Here is a 22103-nt window from a genome sequence, read left to right as displayed (position 1 = left end):
TTTTTTTTTTTTTTTTTTTTTTTGACAGATCGTCTCTGGCAAACCGCACGCGGCTTTGTATACAATTTTGGACACAAATTATGCATATGTATGGTTTCCCTCTAAAACTTTCCTTTTCCATTTTAGCATATGCTTTCGTGATTTTATGAAAAGCCATGTGTAATGTACTAAGAATTACTTTACTGACTCTCAAAAGAAAACATACTCGTGGATCGATAATAATAACAACAATAATAATAATGATAATGTTTTGACAAAATAATGCGCAGTATAGGGAAGTCCAAAATCTTTTTTCCTTCTGATTGCCTTTTTTCTCATTGTTGCCATTTCTATGTAATGCATTGGGCATATAAGTAGACAAGTATTTAAAATCTGTAAATACAAGCGCTTTATCGTTTTCAGAAATGGATCAAAGATAACGGTGTTCTGGAAATCGTTCTTCGAGATTCGTTGCACCAACCTCAATATGTCGAGAAGCTAGAGAAGATTTTACGATTCATAATTAAAGAGCGAGCATTAACTTTGGATGATTTGGATGCTGTATGGGCTGCGCAGGCTGGTAAACACGAAGCCATTGTTAAGAATGTTCATGACCTTCTCGCAAAACTCGCCTGGGATTTTAGTCCAGAACAGTTGGACCATCTATTTGAATGCTTTCAGGTATTTTCATTAGTATGAAGTGTGATATTCCATATAGAATTTCAACTGACCTTGTATGATTTATATCATTTCAGTCAAATTGGAAGACTGCAAACAAGAAGCAAAGAGAAAAACTGTTGGAGCTCATTCGGAGACTTGCAGAGGATGACAAGGATGGTGTAATGGCTCATAAGGTTCGTAGCATTTTATAAATCATATTTCATTTCCCAATAAGAAAAATTTAATACGCTCTGCTTTTCGAATTTTTAAAGATTCATTTGTCGTAAGACTTCATAGAGTGTTGTTTATTTTTGCGTCAACTTTTTTTCAAATGTTATACATTAATTAATCAACCTTTATATCAGATTCACACTTGCGATAAAGGCAAAATAACAGTTGTATGTTGCAACAACCCTGATACTGCTTATATTTAGCAGAAACAAAGCTGAGGAAGCAACCGTATTTAATTAGTTAATTGACAGTCAATTTTACGCAGTTATAAAATTTGGCCAATAAAATGTGTTTGCTTGTTTATTAGTGTTCTTTCTAATAAATTCGGTTCATGCAGTTTTTTTTTACATATTTCATGATTTCTTAAAAACTTGAAAAGCAGAAACTTCTAATAATTATTCGCGTATGTAGTAAAAATTAATAACTAAACTAAAAGTAAATAACTGAAACACGAGGCAGTCTTAAAATATGCACAACTTTTTTCACTAGGTTCTTACTCTTTTCTGGAATTTGGCGCACTCGGATGAGGTGCCAACAGAAATAATGGATCAGGCGTTAAATGCCCATGTAAAAATCCTAGACTATTCATGTTCGCAAGAACGGGATGCTCAAAAGACGATCTGGTTGGATAAATGCGTTGAAGAATTAAAAAATGATGACAAATGGGCCCTTCCGGCTTTAAAACAAATTCGCGAAATTTGTTGTTTATACGAACCAAATCCAAACATGGGGCACAGCCAAAGGAGTCATCACGTGTATTACAGGTACAGTTAAGATATATATACGGAATTACTACTCGTATATTTACGATAACAAATTCGATAGTTGTATTTCATAATCATTGTACAGCTTACACACTCTCAAATAGTTTGTCGTACAGTCGAGACAATTATCCATATTTTTGTTAGTCCCATCTATCAATAATTATTCTTTTGTATGTAAAATAACCAACAATGATTTTTGACTGATGTTAAATTTAGGCAAGAAGTAATAGAACGGTTACAAGCTCAACATTCGGTAGTGATCCTAGTCACGAATAGTCTGACTAATTACATGGACAAACTGCGACAGTTGGTCAAAGAGAATCCCGATATTGATGCAAATACATTTATGCCTGATCGTCGGTATAATCACATTATGCAAGTTCAAGAGAGACTTAACTTTCTCAGGTTTCTCTTAAAGGTGAGTTTTAAATGGATAAAGCATATTGAAACAGCCATGTACTAGTGAGTTGTTTATCATTTTCTTTAATCACGAGTTTTTTTATCTTTCTTTATATTTCGTTGTAATTTTTAAAGCTTTTTTATTGACCATGTGATATTAATTATAATATGTAATCTTAACTTTTGCTTAAATGATTTAGTGATTTACTTAAAGTCATTATGTGAAAGAACCCTTATTATCTTTCGAGTTGCATTGAAATACTTTGACACGATTCTCATTCAATATAATTTAACTAATTTTATTTATCTGTTTAGGATGGCCAATTGTGGTTGTGTGCTGACCAGGCGAAGCGAATTTGGCAATGCCTCGCAGAACAGGCAGTTTTTGTTTCGGACCGTGAAGCTTGTTTTAAGTGGTTTTCAAAACTAATGGGAGAAGAGCCTGATTTGGATCCAGCAATTAACAAAGATTTCTTTGAGAATAATATACTCCAGCTTGATCCAACCTTACTTACTGAAAGTGGAATTAAGTGTTATGAAAGATTTTTTAAGGCTGTCAATTCAAAAGAAGGAAAACTCAAATTGAAGCGAAGAACTTTTCTCATGGATGATGTCGAACTTATCGGGACCGACTATCTATGGAGGGTATGTTTCCAATATAATCATTTCTAGTGTTACAGAATTCTTATACGATATTTTTAAGCAATACTTATAAAGCAAAAATCATAGAGACCAAAAATATTAAGATTAATTTTAGGATTTATCACAACATTTAAAAAATACATATAGAAAGGGTGTTTTGATTCGCCAAAAATGTTATATGTGCTATTAATATAGTAAAAGGATGATTATTGTATATAAATATATATAAACAAAGTTATCGTTTTCTAATAGTGTCTAGCAATATAGTGCTCATTTATAAGAATCTTACTACCGAAAATTACCATTCCTGCATCTCAGTTCTTTCGGAGGGATTTTTAGAAAAATTAGAAATCTTATGCTACTATTGGACGAGTTATTTTGACAGTACTTCACCCCTGTTTTTATTCCTATTAAAAAAGTATAAATGTATTCTTTATAAATATTTTGAAACATGTATAAATCTATCATGAACTTTACATTGTAATAGGTGGTAACAAACGGCCCCGAAGAGATTGCTAGTCGCGGTATCGAACTGCTGAAAGAAGTTAACACGAATCTTGGGCCACGATTACAAAGCACAGTCCTCGTGTTTCATGCAACTTACATCGACGAGTGCATCGACAGACTGAGAGCGCACTTTGATACCGTTTCCGTGCTTAGCAAGGTTTACTTGGACAGTAAGGAGGATCGGGAGGACCAAATGGCCAATAAAATTCGAACGGAGGCTGTTAAGATGTGTCGAGTCATGAAGGTTCTTCAGGAATATATTAACGAATGCGACACTGCCTTTCCTGGGGAACGAAAAATCCTTCCATTACACAGGTGAGGGGCGATTTGATCTGTTACCTCGATCATCCTAGGATTAAAATCGTAATGGGATTTTGACGTATCGATTCCTCTATCGACATTCTCATTAATACAAACTCCCTTTATTAAAAGAGGTTCTTGAGAGAATTAAATTAATATTCACTACACTATGCTAATCTGTTGAACGTTTAATAATAAAAGTGATAAGTAGAAAGAAATAATTTTTAGGCATCTTAACCCATTCAGCCGAAATAACGAGCTAATCTCGTAGCGTCCACAGCAAGTGTGAGAAAAAAATGTCGGTCAAATGGGTTAAATTGGAAAGAACAAAAAAGTACCTGAACCACTCTCTCTCGTCCTTATATTGTGATACCTCTACGAATGATTTGTTATGTAGCGTAATATATCACGGAATGGTTATTTCATAAGTGTATTATATGTTTATTGTAATTAACATAATGGTAACTGGGAAAAATTTCTCCGACTAGTTAAAGTGCGTGTAAATGTGTATATGAATCAAATTACAGAGCAGCTCGAGGCAAGCACCTGTCGTTAGTGATCCGATTCGCAAGTCCAGGACGCAATGTAGATGATATTGACATCTTTACACACAGTAACGATACGTTGGCCTCGTTGCGTAGACAGATTCTTCGTAGAATCAAAGCCAGCGGCACGAACGTCAAACTCGATCTTTTTATTAATGGCGAATCTTTGGAACAGGCAGATGATCGTAAACTACTGTCACAGATTCCTTTGCGTGATAAGATGGTTTGTACATTCTTTTATTATATACATTATTTTAGGATGAAACAGCATTTACATTACAAATGTCATGCTCTTTTTTAATTTCTATTACTACACACATTTTGAATCGTATTGTTGTTGCAGCTATTATCGGCAAAACTCAGTCAGGCGAACAGCAATATGCCAAGTTCACCGGACAGCAGTTCCGATAGTTCGACAAGTTCACCACAGCATCCGTACGATGGGCCAAATTTAGAAGCTGAAAACAGTTTGCCAGGAGTGGTGAGTACTATAATTAATAAATATTGTTCGAAATGTATTATTCTTTGTTGTTATCAGAACTAAAATTTTGGATTCATTAGTAGTACAGATTGACAGTCAGGTTCACCCGAATTATTCTTATATTTTAATTTTTTAGTAAGGAAACAATGGATTTGGAATGTTTAAAGTGCTAATTAAATAAATTTAAGATCGCAATTCGAAATATTTGAGATTGATGCATTCTACGCTTAGTGTCACAATGTCTGAAGTAATATTAATAGAACTTGTTTAATTTATTTTATTCTAGGTTATGTCGCAACGCTCGGAGTATACAAATTTCTTCTTTCAATTGGCCGATCTTGGCTGCAACCTCCAGCATCCGCAACTGCGCGATGGAGCTCGAAACTTATTGCAACTTGTACCGCCTGACACTTTGACTGTAACAAGATTGCAATGGCTTTTCGGTCATTGGCGAGACGATGAACCTTCCCAAAGCCCTGTTTGCAATGAACAAAATACCAGTGTTGATACACTTTTCTTTACGGCCAGTCCTAGCCAGGTGTTATACAACTTGGAGGTACGCATATGGGACATACAATGTTACAGCAGTACCACTCTATATTTGCTTTTATTATACAAGTACAACGTTTTATTCAATTTTATTCACTCTCTGTTTTTCAATTATAGTCAGGAATACTCTCTTATTATACAATATAAAATGAATTTCAGGTTTTATATACATTGCTAATGCCAGCGCTGGATCCAATGTCAGATCGTGCATTCGAATTTCAACATAATTTCATAAAAAGTGGCGAAGCAGGCGTCATCTTGGACATGCTAACGAAAAATAAATTCCTACCAAACGCGGACGAGTCAACAAAACGTTCTGCATACTTGACTGTTTTGAAACTCTGCAAGCTTCTCTTAACCATAGTGGGAAATGTAATGGCGTGCGTGATGGACGAGGTGCAGCAACAGTCTGGATCTGTTCCAGAGAATCACGACAATCATTTGCACAACAATCGTGGGCCAGTTGCTATTCTGAAACAAGCCTTGCATAGTGTACCGAATCAGAATACCGAATACATGCTGCGTAGCGTAGCAGCTAAACTTGCTCAGTATCTGGCAAATCAAATGCTGTCCGGAGGATCCGAATCAGATCGGTGTAGACAATTGTTTGTTCAAGCTCTCTCGTGGGAGCTACCTGATATGGCCACTATAAGAGCCATTATCAGACTCGCTTGGGCTGCTTCGTCTGGAAATCTTAATAACGTCAACGCATCCGCCGATCTTTTACATACTGTTCATGAAATCAACCAGAAAGAACACCGTGTTCCAGATAATGATGATGTCTTGGGTAAATTAATACCTTTACTTTCTATTTTTTACCTGATACGAGGACGTTATATTGTCGTTCGACTAAAAATTAACGTTACATCGGTATATCTTTTCAATCTTAAACGCTTAAGTTTGTTACGACATTAACAGCAAAGTTTCTTACATTATCATACACTTAGTGTTATTCAGGGCTAACGTAACACTTGAAATTAGAGGGTCCATTCGATTGCTATCGTAGCCGTCAGGTGACGCGTTAGTTTTGAATAACCTCTGGAATATATGGAATTGAATATATTCTCTGGGAAATCATCACCTTTTCAATTTTTGAAGAGCTATATTCTTATGACATTTAATGTACCAAATCCAAATGTTTACGTGTTGCTTGTGGATTAACTATATATGAAAATATTTGCAAATCTAATTCGACAAAATTGATGCAGAACACGTTTCATACAATTTGAAGATGTATATTACAGCATCAATGTTTTTATGTTTTGTGATAGTTTGCAAGGAAGCCCTGGAAGTTTTAACCATAGCCTTGGTTTTAAATCCTACTGCTCTGGAGTCGCTTACAAGGGATAAAATATGGCACACCTTCTTCATAGACCTTGTACTTCTTAGTACGGCTAGAGCAGTACGAATTGCCGCAGCCGAACAATTTCTCTTGATCTCCACGTGGTGCAGCAGCGGACATCAACCGCTGCAGTTTTCTATTACATTGCTCTTTACGGTTCTTAATACAACTGTTATGGAAAATGCGAAGCAAAGTCATGAATATTTTCAGGTGAGCCTTGATTCAAATATAGTAGTCATTGAGTTAGAGAACTCTTGTTAAAGATGTTAACTATTAGACATTTTACCTGGTTTTGGAACATTTTATTTATTTTTACATTCCTCAGGAGTCATCCTCGTAAGATATCTGATATCCATTATCATTCACAAACAGTCATTATTCAAACTTTAATCAGTTACAACATAAAATACTTTTCATTAATCTATTAATCGCAGTATCAAACTAGATTATCATGTTCTTCAGTCAAATTGTAATACTTATCATGCCGAAGTAGGGCATTAATTTCAATACGCCTTTTATTGTCATAGATGTATCTTATTAAATTAAATTATTCCTATGTACAATATTTTTTTTTACGGTTATTTAAACGAACTCATATATACTATTGGCAATTTGCACGTTTCTCCAAATATAAAGTCCCAGAGCATAACACCTATTATAGTGAGGACTAATTCTGAGGATTATATAAAACAATTGAACTTTTATTACTCTAACATACATTATTATGTGCCGTGTTATATGGATTACTGCAGTGAATTATTATTATTATTATGTACTTTTGTATACCATATACTATATATTGATATAGCAAATTAATATCACGATTGCTTTATACAGCTTCTATGCAGATTACTAAACTTCGCTCATATTTCGGGTTGTCCTCTGTCCACTGCGGAAACACTTTTGAACATCGAGATTGCGTGGCTCAAAAAGGTTCGGGATAACGTTGCTGAAAGCGGCGAGGTACAAGTAGAAGAAGCTGTCCTCGAGGGTCACCTCGGACTTACCAAAGAACTTTTAGCATTTCTTCCTTCTAGTAAGAAGTACGAACTCGGCTCGGACGAGAAACGTGGAGTCAATCTCATTAAAGTAAGAATTTATCTGACATAATATTTCAAGACAGAATAATTTGTAAGCATACGGTAAAGAATTCTCTAATTTTTAAAAACGATAATTATAATTTTCAGGAGTTGGTCCAGGACTTTGTTTTTTCTGCTTCACGGCTTATGCTACAATTACGCAGTACAGGTGAACTGAGTTCATCTCAAGCATGCCCAGTCTGCACAACGCCACAGTCGACCAGCGCAGCCTTTGATTTATTAGTTGGTTTATGTGTGGGATGCGTGCCAAATATGAAATTGTTAGTGACGATGCTGACCGACATGTTCTACTCGGAACGTGACGAGCCACTATTGGAGTGGGATTACTTACCACCGGTTGGACCGCGCCCTATGAAAGGCTTCGTCGGTTTAAAAAATGCTGGCGCTACTTGTTACATGAACTCCGTACTCCAACAACTCTATATGGTTGAGAGCATTAGAGTTGGCCTATTGGCTGCCGAAGGTGCCGCTACTGATCTCAACGAAGACTTTTCTGGTGAGGAAAGAGCCGACGGCGAGCAGACCATTGAGGCCAACGATAATGACTCGAATGAGGAAAAATGTGGCGCTGATGAGTCACGTAAGGAGTACAATATAGGAATTTTGAAACAGGTCCAAGCTATCTTCGGGCACCTTGCTTACAGTAAATTACAATATTACATACCTCGAGGACTCTGGAAACACTTCAAGTAAGTCAATTAAATTTGTTATCGTCTTTTTACTCTTTTTTTTATTTAATATATTTCTGTTAATGCACTAATGCTGTTAATATGTTGTACTATAACAATAATATCAAGGTTTTAAAAATATTGAAGTTATCCTCAATCATGATTTGTTAGACATATTGATAGCTGTTGTCAATTGAGAACGTTAAGAATATTTCAATCACTTTACAGGCTTCAAGGGGAACCTGTTAATCTAAGGGAACAACAGGATGCTGTAGAGTTCTTCATGAGTCTCGTAGAAAGTCTGGATGAAGCATTGAAGGCACTTGGGCACGAGCAAATAATGGGGAAGATATTAGGTGGCTCTTACAGCGACCAGAAGATCTGCAAAGGTTGCCCACATAGGTACCCCGATAATTCCTTGCCCCGGGCTTACCCAGTAGACAATAATAGCAAGATGCTATCCTAAACCCATAGGTACTCCAAGGAGGAGCCGTTCAGCGTTATCAGCGTGGACATTCGCAACCACAGCAATCTCCTCGATTCGCTCGAGCAATACGTCAAGGGAGAGTTACTTGAGGGTGCCGACGCCTACCATTGTGACAAGTGCAACAAAAAGGTTAGTTATATTCATTGAATATGATAACTTAGATTTGTCTATGTTGCACTAGATAGTCCTGGAAAGACTTAACATTTGTCGCATGAAGAGATGGCGGAAGCATTTTGAATTCTAAATGTTATTCGTTAGATCTGTTATTTGCACAAGAAAACTTTATTCTTCATGTCGCGTGTCTTTCGACTGGTTAAATCTTGATCGAATATAAAACTAGAACATTGAATGTTAGTCGGCAAATTATTTAATATTTTTGTCTTTGTGTCATTGCTTAAAACATCCTCGATTGCTTAGACGTATAATATCAATAATAATGTAATTTTGTAAACTTAATGCACAATTATTTTCAGTAGGTATTAATTGTTTGTATAAGACAAAAAAAATGTAATATAGTACGCTTGTTGTTTTAATATTTTACTTGTATTATTTCGCTAGTTTTTTCGAGTCATTTTAAGCAACGTTCTCATTTGACGGGACGTCTGTCCTTTCAACTTAAACAAACAATAAAAAGCATAATTCGTACAGCTTTTAAACATTTCCAGGATACTGGTAGTGATATCACTGTGTATTTCTGACTATAAAAGATAACCAGTTTTCTAAATTTATGCTATACAGAGTGGACCAATAACTTTGTCCACCTGGAATATTTCTGTTATTTGTATTTCAAAAAATGTTTCATTCAAAAGTTGTACGGTATGGAGGGGGGCATAATGTAATATTATTTTTTCCGAGGTTGGAGGCGTAAAGGATTTTTCAAGGTTATTTTCACTCTTTTAATTGGGATGTTAAATTTTTTTCGTCGCTCTGCGATAACCAATGTTGAGGCGATTTCAGCAAGCTACTATCAATGTCATTTAAGTTCAAATGTGATAGTAAAATAAACTTACGTACATCAGATGATCAAAGTATCGACCATTTGCGTTTATACAATATAAGTTTATTTTACTACCACAGTTGAACTTAAATGACATTTATAGTAGCTTGCTGAAATCGCCTCAATACTGGTTATCACATAGCGACGAAAAAAATGTAGCATCCCATTTAAAAAAGTGAAATTGACCTTGAAAACTCTTTTACCCCTCCAACCTCACAAAAAAATAATAACATTACATTATGTCCCCCTCCACACCGTACAAGTTTTATATGAAGCATTTTTTGAAATTATTACAAATAACAGAAATATTCTAGGTGGAAAAAGTTATTGGTCCATCCTGTATACTATCTACCTATCGAAGTTCATCATAGGAATTAATGATGTATTTTATCCTTTTCAATAGTTAATTTTTAAATCTGATGTCACTGCCTTGGTATAATAATTAAATAGTAACCAATAAAAGGTCATTAGTCATTGCTTCGTATTGACAGAAAGAAAACTGTGTTTCTTCTGCTGTTGAAAGTTCAGTTGTCAGATATTCAAAGCGAATGAGTTCAAGGAATCAACTGAATCTTTAACAGTGACGAAATTATTCAATTTTATTGAAAGAAATCAAATTTCTCGATATAACACAACTTTCTCAGCATTCGTAATGGAAAAAAATAATGTTATCACATTATCGTATTTGATGCGTCAATGTAAGAAAATACATAATATTATTGAGCAATACTCCAGGAACCTAAACGTATTGTCAATTTAATGTCAGTCAGTCTATTTGTTGCATTTCCAATTACACATCATATATAAGAAAACTTTATTTATTAAAATCTAATTATTATGAGCATGTACTGGGTGGATATAACGTAACGATAACTCAAGTTAATATGTAAACCTGGACGCAGGTCGTGACGGTGAAGCGGCTCTGCGTGAAGAAACTACCTCCAATCCTGGCAATACAATTGAAGCGTTTTGAATACGACTTTGAACGGGTCTGCGCTATAAAATTCAACGACTACTTTGAATTCCCACGAGATCTGGACATGGAGCCCTACACAGTCTCAGGATTAGCGAAACTCGAAGGAGAAGTAATAGACTGCGACTTCGAGGAAGCAAACAAGGGAACGTGTACTAAGTATCAGCTAAGCGGTATCGTGGTTCACAGTGGACAGGCCAGCGGTGGCCATTACTACTCCTACATTTTACACAGGTATGAATTTGTAGTATGTTAAACTAGTATTATTGTTAGGACGTTATTCCTCAACACGAGAAAATGTCTCGATTATTTATATTAAAAGGTTGACACAATTTATACGTATCATTAAAATTATTCATAACCATACATTGATTTCGGCATGATAAATCGTTTTAGGCAAAATGACGGCACAGCAAAATGGTACAAATTCGATGACGGTGACGTAACAGAATGTAAAATGGAGGAGGAGGAAGAAATGAAATCACAATGTTTTGGTGGTGATTACATGGGTGAAGTATTCGATCACATGTTGAAGCGGATGAGTTACCGTCGTCAGAAACGTTGGTGGAACGCTTATATGCTTTTCTATACACGATTGGACGTTGAGGAAAATTCGTTGATGAAGAGCGTAAATGAGCTTTCTCTCTGTAAGTCTTCATACCGTGAATCTTTTTCTTTTTCATTCTCGTATGCATTGGAAAAAACACTAAAAGTTGATGTCCACAGACACAAAGCTCGGAGTGATGAGGATGCCACCGGCTATAGAGTACAGCGTGCGTAAACAAAACATAAAATTCATGCACAACCGCAACCAGTTCAGTGCCGAATACTTCCAATTTGTACGCAAACTCGTCTCCTGTAATCCGCATACTATTAATCGACAGAACCTTAATGAGAAACTGGTACAGTACTTGCTGTCTCAATTTATCGTATGTATATTATAGATGAATGTCCTCTGAATTGTCTTCTTTACTGTTAATACAATAGTAGATACGAAACGTGTAATTTGTGAATCGGTATTCAATATTTATCTTCGCTTACAGAGCCCAGAAGCTGAAGAATTGGCCATGCTGTCAGTACAATTGGCTTCAAGGTTTCTCTTTTACACTGGTTTTCATACCAAAAAAACACTTCGTGGAACAGCTACGGATTGGTACGACATTCTTTGTCATCATTTGCGTTGTAGCAAAGCAGTTCGCTCGTGGTTCGCCCACAACGTTCTTTTCAATAATCCACACAGGTACGTGTGTTACAGATTAATACGTTCAATTCGTCACCACTGCTATCTTGTTCAATGGTCAATAATCAATATGAAATAATGTTCGTTACTTCTTTTCAGATTTTGTGAATACTTATTGAGTTGCCCCAGCACAGAAGTCAGAACCGCCTTCTTAAAAATACTGGTGTTCCTAGCCCATTTCTCTCTGCAGGATGGTCCCTGCGTGCCTCCTAGTCTCAATGCTCCGAGTAAGCGTCCTTTTGTGAACATTATTATATTTGTTTCCCTGTATGTAGACATTTGAATTTCCTGTGTTTCCACCCCATGCTTGGATACATTTAAGCATTATCTTCTAATATCCGCGCAATTAAATAGTTGAGGATGTCACCAAATACTACCTTCATGTAAATAGAGTCCATACGGAAAGAATTTATAAACTTAACTAAAGTCATACTAAGTATAAAAAAGATACGATGAAGAGTTGAAAGCATAAGAAATGTTAAAAATAATATATTTAAAAAAAATTGAACTATAGGTCACGTGTATCTAAACGAATGCTGCAATGTTTATAATTCAAAAACAGTGATCAATTGGAATATAATATTCAGAAATGTTAAACTGTGGTATATATACTTGGCTTCATAAAAAAACATTCCATTGTAGCGATTCTGTTGGACCCCACGGCAACGCTTAGTGACCATCTATTGCATGCAGTTCTTTCTCTATTGCATCGAGAAGTATCCGATCATGGCCGTCATCTTCCACATTACTTTTCGTTATTCCACATGTATGCTTCGCTGGGTCTTGCCGAAAAGGCTCAGCTTCTGAAGGTAAGTATCCAGAGAGGAATTATAATTGTGCCCCTGACCTTTAAAAGGCACAATAAATAACATACTTTTGGATACAGCTTAACGTACCAGTAACCTTTATGCTGGTTGCTATTGACGAGGGCCCTGGACCTACGATAAAATACCAGTATCCGGAACTTACAAAATTGCATCAAGTTGTCAGTATGCTAATCCGGTGCTGTGATGTATCTTCAAGAACGCAATCGAGTCATGCACAGACAGGGGTGCCACCATTGCTCAATCCTTATGGGGAGCCTACGTGTCAACCTGACTACCTCATGCCAATTCAGCCCCAGGCGGCAGAGATACTCTTTATTCGAACTAGGTATGTATAAATTCACGATTTTAACTGATTATACGTGCATAGGAACGTATAAAATATACCTACCTTTGGTAAAGATTTGATAATTGTATCCGAATGAATAACCTGGATGGTCAAATGTACTTTTACTTTTTTTTACTGGATAACATAGCTACATGAAGAAGTTGATAGAAGATGCAAACGTTACCGAAGACACTGTCAAGCTCCTTCAGTACTGTTGTTGGGAAAATCCACATTTATCCCGAACAGTTCTTAGTGAACTTCTATGGCAGATTGGATTTGCTTACACGCACGAGCTCCGACATCACACAGATCTTCTACTAGCTATGTTGCTCATGGAGGATTCTTGGCAAACGCATCGTGTTCACAACGCACTCAAAGGTACTTAGTCAATAGATAACTTTCCTCTATATTTTCATTGTCTACAAACATTTGTAAGAGTTTTTGCAAAGTTTAGTTACTTAATTTTTTATTTTACTTCATCGTTAAAACTTCATTTATTTGTGCATGATTACTACCATAACGCAGCTATGTTTATAATATAACTTCCATGCAGTTTAGTTTTATTTTATATATTGCTCAATTATTTTAATTCGTCTTGTACTTCACGCCTTTATATTCAAATAAAGGATTTGTCGTCATTCTACTTCGCCGCATATATTAAAAGCGGACTTTGAACACGAATAATTTTTCAATCGTTGCATAATTTAATATTATTAGAAATCGGAAGCATCGATGGACATTAAATTATTTAAATAATCTACAAGATGTGTCACGTAACGTAAATGAATTGGAGAGTAAAAAATTACGAGTTTTCCTTGCAAATTGCACACAGATTTCACTTTATAGACAATGGATAACCATAATATATGGGGAACAATTTATCCAGGAGTACCAGACGAGAGGGAAGGTTTGTTCGAGACTATACAGCGAAGTAAGAGCCACTACCAAAAACGAGCGTATCAGTGCATCAAGTGTATGGTACAACTCTTCAGTAAATGTCGGCCGGCACATCAGCTGCTTCACCATAGTCCGGATCTTCGACGCAAGTGGATGCTGGCCATCGATTGGTTGCAAGACGAGCTGGATAAGGTTTGGCACTGTCCTTTATTTGATTTCGCTTAAAACTTTAACAACAATATTTTTTCATTGCGAACATATATTTCGCCTTGAATCTGAATTGTTTGGCAGCATATTGTACAATAAGTGCAGTCATTATTACGGTTATTTTATTTCTCTAAACCTACAGAGGCCGTATACCTCAGCAGCACCATATACCCATGCATACAATAATTGGTCACCGCCAGCTCAGTCGAACGAGTCAACTAATGGCTACTTCCTAGAGCGCAGCAACAGCGCTAAGAAGACTTTAGAGCGTGCCTACGAGTTGTGTCCCGAAGACGAGCAGGAAGCAGAGGACGCTAGTGAAGAGTGCGTAGAAGAATCTGAAAAGTATGAACAGCAACAAACTCACTTCAGATTTAATAAGCGTGGATTAAATGTACAGTGGAGATCGAAAGAACGGTAATTAACTAACAAGAAAAACAAGCAAAAAATATGTATCCATTATTATTGAGATTATTTTGTAAATTCCGGTTCAGATTTATCCAATTAAATTACCGATGGCAATGTTAACTGCGTGTTTCAGTTACGCTGTACAACCGGATGGGACGATAACACAACAGCTGCAGCAACAACAACAACAGCAGCAGCAGCAGCAGCAGCAGCAGCTGCCAATACAGCAACCGCAGTTACAGGATGAATCACAACCTCAACAACTACAACAAGTACAACACGCTGGCCCATCACCGGTGCACAGCCCGCAGCATGTACAGCAACTACAACAAAACTGCGAGACTAAATTCCGATGCACCGAAGGTACCAATCAGGACTCATAATGAACGGTGAAACTGATTGATCAACGTGCTGCGCCTTACGGAGAATCGTCTACGAAAGCCGGTGTTGCAGCTTAGGATCATCACTTTGTGTATGGATAAACCAAATCTAAGATGAGAGTCTATTTATTCTCTCGCGACGACTGGAATTGCTTTATCTTACTGCGACACAAAGGAAGAATAAGGAAAGTAAAGTAGTAAAAAAGACTCAAAGGAAATGGAAATAAGCGATCATTCGTTCGTCGGCAGCTTCGAAAGGATACCAATTAGAATGGTTCGCCATAAGGGACAGGTTAAGGTTATGTATTATATAAATGTATAGCAGTCGAGTTCCGATACGTAATCCGTCGGTACATCGTGGATTTTTTTCTTCGAGAAATTCGTTTTCGTTAACTTCTAGTTAAAAATTAAAGAAAAACTGGAAGGGACTACGAAGAGAGTAAGAAAACGTCGAAGGAAAACAAGGCGGCATTTGAAAGTTACAGTACTGCATACAAAAAAATGGCTAAAGGATGTAATGGTAAGAGAGGTTGTATAAATGTATAGCAGCTGTGTGCACGTGTTCCAACCCGTCGTTGCCTCAAATTTCTCTAAGGATTTTTAATCATGGTTCCCATTGATTGTCGACCTCGGATATCACGAATCGGCAGTGTACTTAATCGTCGATCCGGAAATCGCTTCCACGAGAGCTCCATTAAGTCCATAAATATCTTGAATCGTTACCATGAGATTCCTTCGAGAAGTCGACTGCGGGTCAGAACTTTGTTGAGAGAAATAATATTTCTAGAAAGGATGAAGCAGCGAAATATTGAACATAAAGAATGAAGATGACGCGAATCAAACGAAATGGAATTAAGAAAATCAATGATACAGCAAGATGAGAAATAAGTGAAAGAATGAAAAAAATAAATCAAGAATATTAACACTGGATTTGATTTGAGACAAGAAAAAAATAACCGAACAAACAGAAACCCAAATATTCATACGTAACTCAGGCCCAAATAAAGGAACGAGGGTAAAAGGAGGTAAAAGTGCTGAAACTGAATATAAATAGAGATCAATGCCATAACCTGTCACTTCAATTTTCCGCCCTATTTTAAAATTTTCATAAAATGGCCGTTCGTCCGTTTTATTAGACCCATTCGAAGGTAAAAATAATGAAGTATGATTGAGGAAATAGGGGAGAGAGAAAAAGAAAGCGGAAAGGGAAAGGAAGGGCAAGTGCAAAGAATGGTAAAAATTTAGAAAATCATAGAAACTATCGGAGAATCCAGCAGTGATGACAATGCATCATTCGAGTAAAAACAATGCAAAATTAATGGAAAGTCCGTCAGTTAATTGGAGGTTTTTAATCGAGTAGTTTGTTTCATTGTCAAGCTGGCTAATTGAATTCTCAGCGATTGATTAGTCGCTTAGACAACAAATGCGCGCCCCCGCCCTACTCCCTAGAGACTCGTGACGAAATATGTACATATAGAACTGCTTTTTATATGTGATGAATACCAAGGAAAATTATTGTATATCATATATTGTATGACACATCAATCGAGTATACGGGAGACTGCTATTACCTATTATTCTCGGTTTAGCTTCGGCACTTTCACTTTATATTTTTATCCATTTCTTAAGAGATTATATACTTTGCTCGTATAATCGCTAGATCTAATCCGATTCATTGTAATTAATTTTATATCTATTTTCACCATTATCTCTGTTTTCTTCATACTTTGGAGAGACAATGTTTTTTTCTTTTCTTTCATACGAAAAGTCTTAACTGAAATCACTATAAATGAGGAGAGAAAAATGATGTGAATTAAAATGTTGTGATTTCCAGTGTCATTTTCACTTGTAGTCATAACTTTTCTCTTCCTTTTCTTTCAATAAAAAAAAAGTTTTCACTGGAATATTATAAAGCAGGAATACTGCATGCAAGGTTTCTTTTTAACGAGGGATTAACCATTGCCAGTTTGGATCATCGTTGATCCTAAAAGCAAATACCTCAGAATTTACTACTTGTCGAACTCGTATTTTTCTTGCAACCAGCTTTCTAAAAAAAAAATTAACGTCGATGTATCCTGCCGGACAGAAACAATATGTTGGTTCCATGAAAAATCGATAAACTATACAAATTTTAAGTCTTCGGAATACATATATACGGACAAAGTAAAGAAGATGGATAAGGATTTCGTGGTATTGCAACAAAGTTAAATTTAACGAAGGTGTATCGGCATATGTGTAAAAGAGATAACTTCTTTTCGTTACCAATTCAAAACAAAGAAATGACAGAAAAGCTTGCTTCGTATCGAAACCGAGAAAAATTGCCAGACACTCCGTTCGAGCTTTTAGCGCCTTTTTGATAGTATCGTTGATAGTAGTTATATCAGTCGATAAGAAAAGGACAAAAGAAAATGCTCCAGGATTTTATTTGGAGACATTAGCTCGTGGAGATGAATGGCGACCCGAGGCTACTTTTTAAAGTGTTCGAAACTCAACGGCGACGGAAATGAGGATAGAGCGAAATTAAAATGCCGCGAATAAAGGGTGAAAGCGCCACTGCACTGTAGAAAATCAAATACATGTACATAAACGATATAATATGAGAAGAGGGGGAAGGAGGAAAAAGAGTAAGCTGAGAGAAGAATTGAAAACGAATAAGAGGAGAAGTAAGAAGAAAGCCTGAAGGAAAAATGGGTGCAGAAGGGTTGAAACATGGACTATGAGTAATAAAAAATTAATATAATACCTGAATATTGTAATAATATTATAATACAAGCTTGAGTTCGCGTCGCACTGGAGCGAAGCGTGTTCGGCATTTTTTATTCGCGACCGCGTCGCCCTCTGGATGCCATTTTCTACTTATTAATTAATACAATGACGGGAGTTATCTGTAATACATGATTTTTAAATTGCCACACTGTAGGATCCACTCGATTATTTCCGTAATCGATCGGCTATCGGTTCATCAATATCAATCAGCCGTTATCAATGGTGCCGAAGCGATAGCACCGGAAATACGAGTGACGTAGAACACTATCGAAAATCGCCAAACGCATTCGAATAATTGCGAGTATTTTCCTGTAAACCAGGATCACTTCCGAATGGTGTCGAACAACAAATAGATCCTCGTGTGACGTCGGTGGTCGCTGCTTTGCGAAAAGTGTCGAGTCTTTCGCTCGATTTCACCGAAAAGTAACACAGACGGAAGAGCAAATCCCGTCTGGCCATTCTTTCCGTTTTTTCTTTTTTAATTCGTGCTGTAAATATGAAGTCTGTTGTGTGAGTTGCCCTGTATCGTGCGCCAGCCTGAATTGTCGCATACTAATTTTCCTAATTTTTTTTCTGATACGTGCGGAGATGATTGTGGATCTCCTTAGGCGAAACCTTTCATTTGTGCTGTATATAACGAATTTTGTTATCGAATCAAATGAGCTGTAACGCCATAATAGGGAATCCAATTGTATTGTCGCATATTAATTTCGACTGTTACTTTAATGGATTGCGATAATTGACTATTTATGAGATGCCTATAAATTTGCGAGACTATTACTATTAAACATTGTTACTATAATAATTATTATTATTATTCCACACTAATTTTTACTCGTTTAACGTATCGGGACAATTGACTGTTTTTTAAACGCCCTATACCGGATCCTGATTCTCCCTCAACTTACGAGACTGCAATTAAATAATAATTATTATTCCATACTAATTGCGACTATTCATTTTGACAGATCGGGGGCAAGTCATTATTCCCGATTCGTCCTGCAGTTTTCCATCCCTAACGATCTACTAATTAACTTGCCTATAATTAATCGATTCAAAATACTATTAGTCCTGAGCCATCCATTACGCTGCCATTATTAGCATTCTTACAATTGTATTATTTCTATTTCTAATTTTATTATTATTATTGTTGTTGTTGTTATTATTTTTACGACCTGTATTTTTATTGCATTACAATTATTATAATTATAGTAATTATTATCATCCCGTACGAAAATTAATTTTAACAAAAGCGTATGGGATAATAATAATAGTGTTATAATTAATGGCTCGGGATTAGTGATGCTAGCAAATAAATTAAATTTCATAATTCGTAGTAAAACCTAACCTAATAAAATGTCATACGTTTTGGTTACTATTGTTAATCCGCCTTCGACCATCGTTGGTCTAAACTTATCGATCACGTTACTATAACTATTGACCCACACTAATGACCAGCTTCTACGCAATGTGGGCTAATAATAATAATAATACCAAAAAGTAAAGATTGTAGAAGTAATACAAAATTTCCAACGCCTTGTACCGATAGAACGGCGAAACGCGTTTCTTATGCAATTCAGTAAAAGGCCATGGCGCAATTAATATGCGATACTAATCGCAAGAAAGAATCGCAAAGAAAAGTTGAACGAAGAGACAGAACTGGGGATAATGACAAAGTTAGAGTGAGAGAAAGAGGAAGAGCAAAGTCGTCTCTTTTTGTAATATTTATTAATAGCGCATTTATGTATGCATTTTATTTGCCTGGATAAACTCGTACGGCCGAACTCGCAAGCACGTCGAAAGCTTACCGTTGAGATCATCGTGCACAGACACACGCATATTCGGTGTCTTACGAATTTCTCGAGAAAACGATGCTTGCTTCGAGCCTCATGAAAAGGCCGACGTTTCCGAAGCCCTTTCAAGCACACACGTAGATCAAACAGCAATCCAATCTTCTCAAAAGGGGCAACGCTCGTTTTCAAACTTTTCAGAAAGTTCACGAATGAGCTTGCGTTAAACTTTTCGAAGTGTCTCTCGCGAGTCTCCTATCCTTACTTCTCTTCGTTTCGAGCCGACTCACGAGCTCTCTTATTCCTCTGGGCTTTTCGAAAAGTTCGACGCGCGACGTCCTCTCCGTTGCGGCGCGGCCGGCCTCATTAAGGTTTTCGCTCCTGAACCGGACACGAGACCTTAGCGTTTGTGTATTATTTCTAACGAATGTAATAAAATGTTAATTCGATATATACTAGCAATATTATACATTGAAATTCTCATAGCAGCAAGTCATCCTCTCCCATTTACAGAACCTCCAGAAACGGAGCGAAGACACTTTTTACGAGAGACTGGCCTCAAGTCACGGACTCTAACGAAGGTAGTGCACGGAAGAGAGCCATTTTCATTGTTTCTACCAATATTGCAAAGTCACCCTGTAAACAGCGAATTTCGCATGAGAAACTCGAAGAAAACTGTATGCATTTCATTATTAGCAATGAACACTGCGGTCGATCGAAATATTCTCGGATATTTCGGAATGCAATGGATAAGAAAAATTTACAATGTTTGCCACATAGTATATGTATAAATACATACGGGTGGACTTAATACACATATGCCAATGCTAATGAAATTTCGATTGTAGCTACTGAATTTGCTAATGTAAAAGTATCCTGCATTAATTTCCCACTTTTTTCGAGATAATTACACTGCAGAAAGGTAACAGACATTTCGTTCAGATTTCGTAGAAACGCAACGATGTAAAGCGTATTTATATAAAAGCACTATGTAAAAAATAATATAGCTCTTAAAATGTTATTTTGCTTACACGAGTAACTGCAGATGCTTTCCTTTGTTTGTATGATAAACCGCGAGAATTCCGTGTGAATTTCTACAAAAAATCATTGCTTCGTATCAAAGCGAATTTGATCATGCCATCCGCTAACCTGATGCCGCGCGGGAAAGCGTGATAAACCATATCGACTGTTTGAAATACGTATGTTTTTTTATTAGAAAATGTACAACAGAGGATCTTGGGTTCATTGTCCCGTCCAGCCGTATATGGTAACTTCATTACCGACTATTGAAACTTATAAAATTTAATTGCTTGGAGTGGAATCCAGTTCTACACGGCTCTACAACTCTACACGGTACTTAATATAAAAATAATAACTGTATGCGGTTAACGCTACACGGAGTGACTCTACAAGAGATAAGGGCAGATTACGATTTCTTCGGCCCCTTGACTTGACAATTGTTTAAGGTTGTATTTTTTAAGAAGAACAAAATAAAGAATCAGTCTTATTACACTAACTGCTCTAATTGGCATGACATCAAACTTTGTAATGGCAATTCACACTAGTGAAATCGATTAATTCCAAAGAAGCGATCAGCAGTGGCGTGGACAATACTACGATACCCGTGGCGCCAAGGTTTGACTGTGGATTTAGCATCTCTGGACCGGAGAGTAGTGAATGTCAATAAAAAATCAAAGAGTGGTAAATGTCCATATCTCAATTACTTTAAAAGGTATGTATTATATACCCGAGTGTGGTTGGACAATTTTTATCTACCTAAACGACTATCATGATCACTAGCAATCAGAAAAGTATAGTTGTGAGCTAATATAATCCGAGTCTAACCTTTTATTAGAAGCCCATCACAGCAGTGGCCGAATGAGGACGATTTTTTTTAACTGAAACACCATCAGGATCAGTAATAATGTAGAACTCTAATTTGAAATTGTACCTGTTCCTCGTAAAAAATATAAGTATAAACAATCGTCAAATCAAGGGACAGGAGAAGTCGTAATCTGCCCTTATTCCGTCCCGAGCAGAAATTTGGTCAGGCTGCCTAATGTCGTATCAGGTCCGGATCTGGTATCGGTATGCCATGCCTGATCAGAATAGTCGGATGAGGCCCAGATCCTGCCCTGATCATGCATCAGTACAACATTTGTAAATGTGGTCAGCCTGAAATATAGATCCTGACCAGGATCAGGTCCCGAGCAGGCTACAGCTAGCCTTATTACGGAAAGCCTGACTTGGCCTGTATCAGGTAATTTCACGGCAAGCCCTATCATGGAAAATCTGACTTGGCCGTAGTCAGGCGTTATTAAGAGCTGCTGTATTAGGTGTGAAATCAGGCAACACTGAAATCGCCCTAATATGAAACTATATACATGTAATACAACCACCGGCCACCAGAGGGACAGGGATACCCGCAAGCAAAAGTGGGTCAATGAGCCGATAAGCTCCAAACTCTATAAAATTCTGAATAGGAGACGAAGAGGTGATAAAAGCTTCTAACTTGCAGCACCTAGTAGTCCAATCCATCGCGTTGGTTCTATATAAAATTGTTTAGAATCAACAAACTAATTTATAATTTGCAGGAATTCTCCTACCCCTCGAAAGCAAGGCCTAATACGTCACACTGG

The 22103-nt window shown here is 36.8% G+C and overlaps 1 protein-coding gene across 10 annotated transcripts in view; it reads left to right on the top strand.

Annotated features, from left to right (window-relative positions):
- The window catches only part of LOC107271082 (probable ubiquitin carboxyl-terminal hydrolase FAF-X), a 28663-nt gene extending 8737 nt beyond the window's left edge, over positions 1–19926 (top strand). For 5 of the 10 annotated variants that reach the window (XM_025088328.1, XM_025088327.1, XM_025088324.1 and 2 more), the window contains 26 exons: positions 403–660; positions 735–833; positions 1360–1634; positions 1851–2052; positions 2349–2678; positions 3163–3497; positions 4010–4250; positions 4371–4508; positions 4795–5064; positions 5217–5844; positions 6329–6609; positions 7237–7488; positions 7587–8188; positions 8396–8569; positions 8642–8783; positions 10554–10858; positions 11021–11271; positions 11351–11553; positions 11668–11864; positions 11964–12091; positions 12507–12673; positions 12751–13016; positions 13165–13394; positions 13903–14105; positions 14263–14537; positions 14662–19926. In XM_025088328.1, the coding sequence (XP_024944096.1) occupies positions 403–660; positions 735–833; positions 1360–1634; positions 1851–2052; positions 2349–2678; positions 3163–3497; positions 4010–4250; positions 4371–4508; positions 4795–5064; positions 5217–5844; positions 6329–6609; positions 7237–7488; positions 7587–8188; positions 8396–8569; positions 8642–8783; positions 10554–10858; positions 11021–11271; positions 11351–11553; positions 11668–11864; positions 11964–12091; positions 12507–12673; positions 12751–13016; positions 13165–13394; positions 13903–14105; positions 14263–14537; positions 14662–14911 (6702 nt within the window). In that variant the 3' untranslated portion in view covers positions 14912–19926. Of the gene's footprint in view, positions 1–402; positions 661–734; positions 834–1359; positions 1635–1850; positions 2053–2348; positions 2679–3162; positions 3498–4009; positions 4251–4370; positions 4509–4794; positions 5065–5216; positions 5845–6328; positions 6610–7236; positions 7489–7586; positions 8189–8395; positions 8570–8641; positions 8784–10553; positions 10859–11020; positions 11272–11350; positions 11554–11667; positions 11865–11963; positions 12092–12506; positions 12674–12750; positions 13017–13164; positions 13395–13848; positions 14106–14262; positions 14538–14661 lie in introns of those variants that run through there. The other 5 variants (XM_015746679.2, XM_025088330.1, XM_025088329.1 and 2 more) reach the window with 5 other exon arrangements.
- Positions 19927–22103: the final 2177 nt, after the last annotated feature.

Source organism: Cephus cinctus, unplaced genomic scaffold (assembly GCF_000341935.2).
Source record: "Cephus cinctus unplaced genomic scaffold, Ccin1 Ccin1_scaffold0885, whole genome shotgun sequence".
Taxonomy (NCBI): Eukaryota; Metazoa; Arthropoda; class Insecta; order Hymenoptera; family Cephidae; genus Cephus; species Cephus cinctus.
The sequence above is the reverse complement of the archived record's forward strand: the minus strand, read 5'-3'. Positions and strand labels throughout refer to the sequence as shown.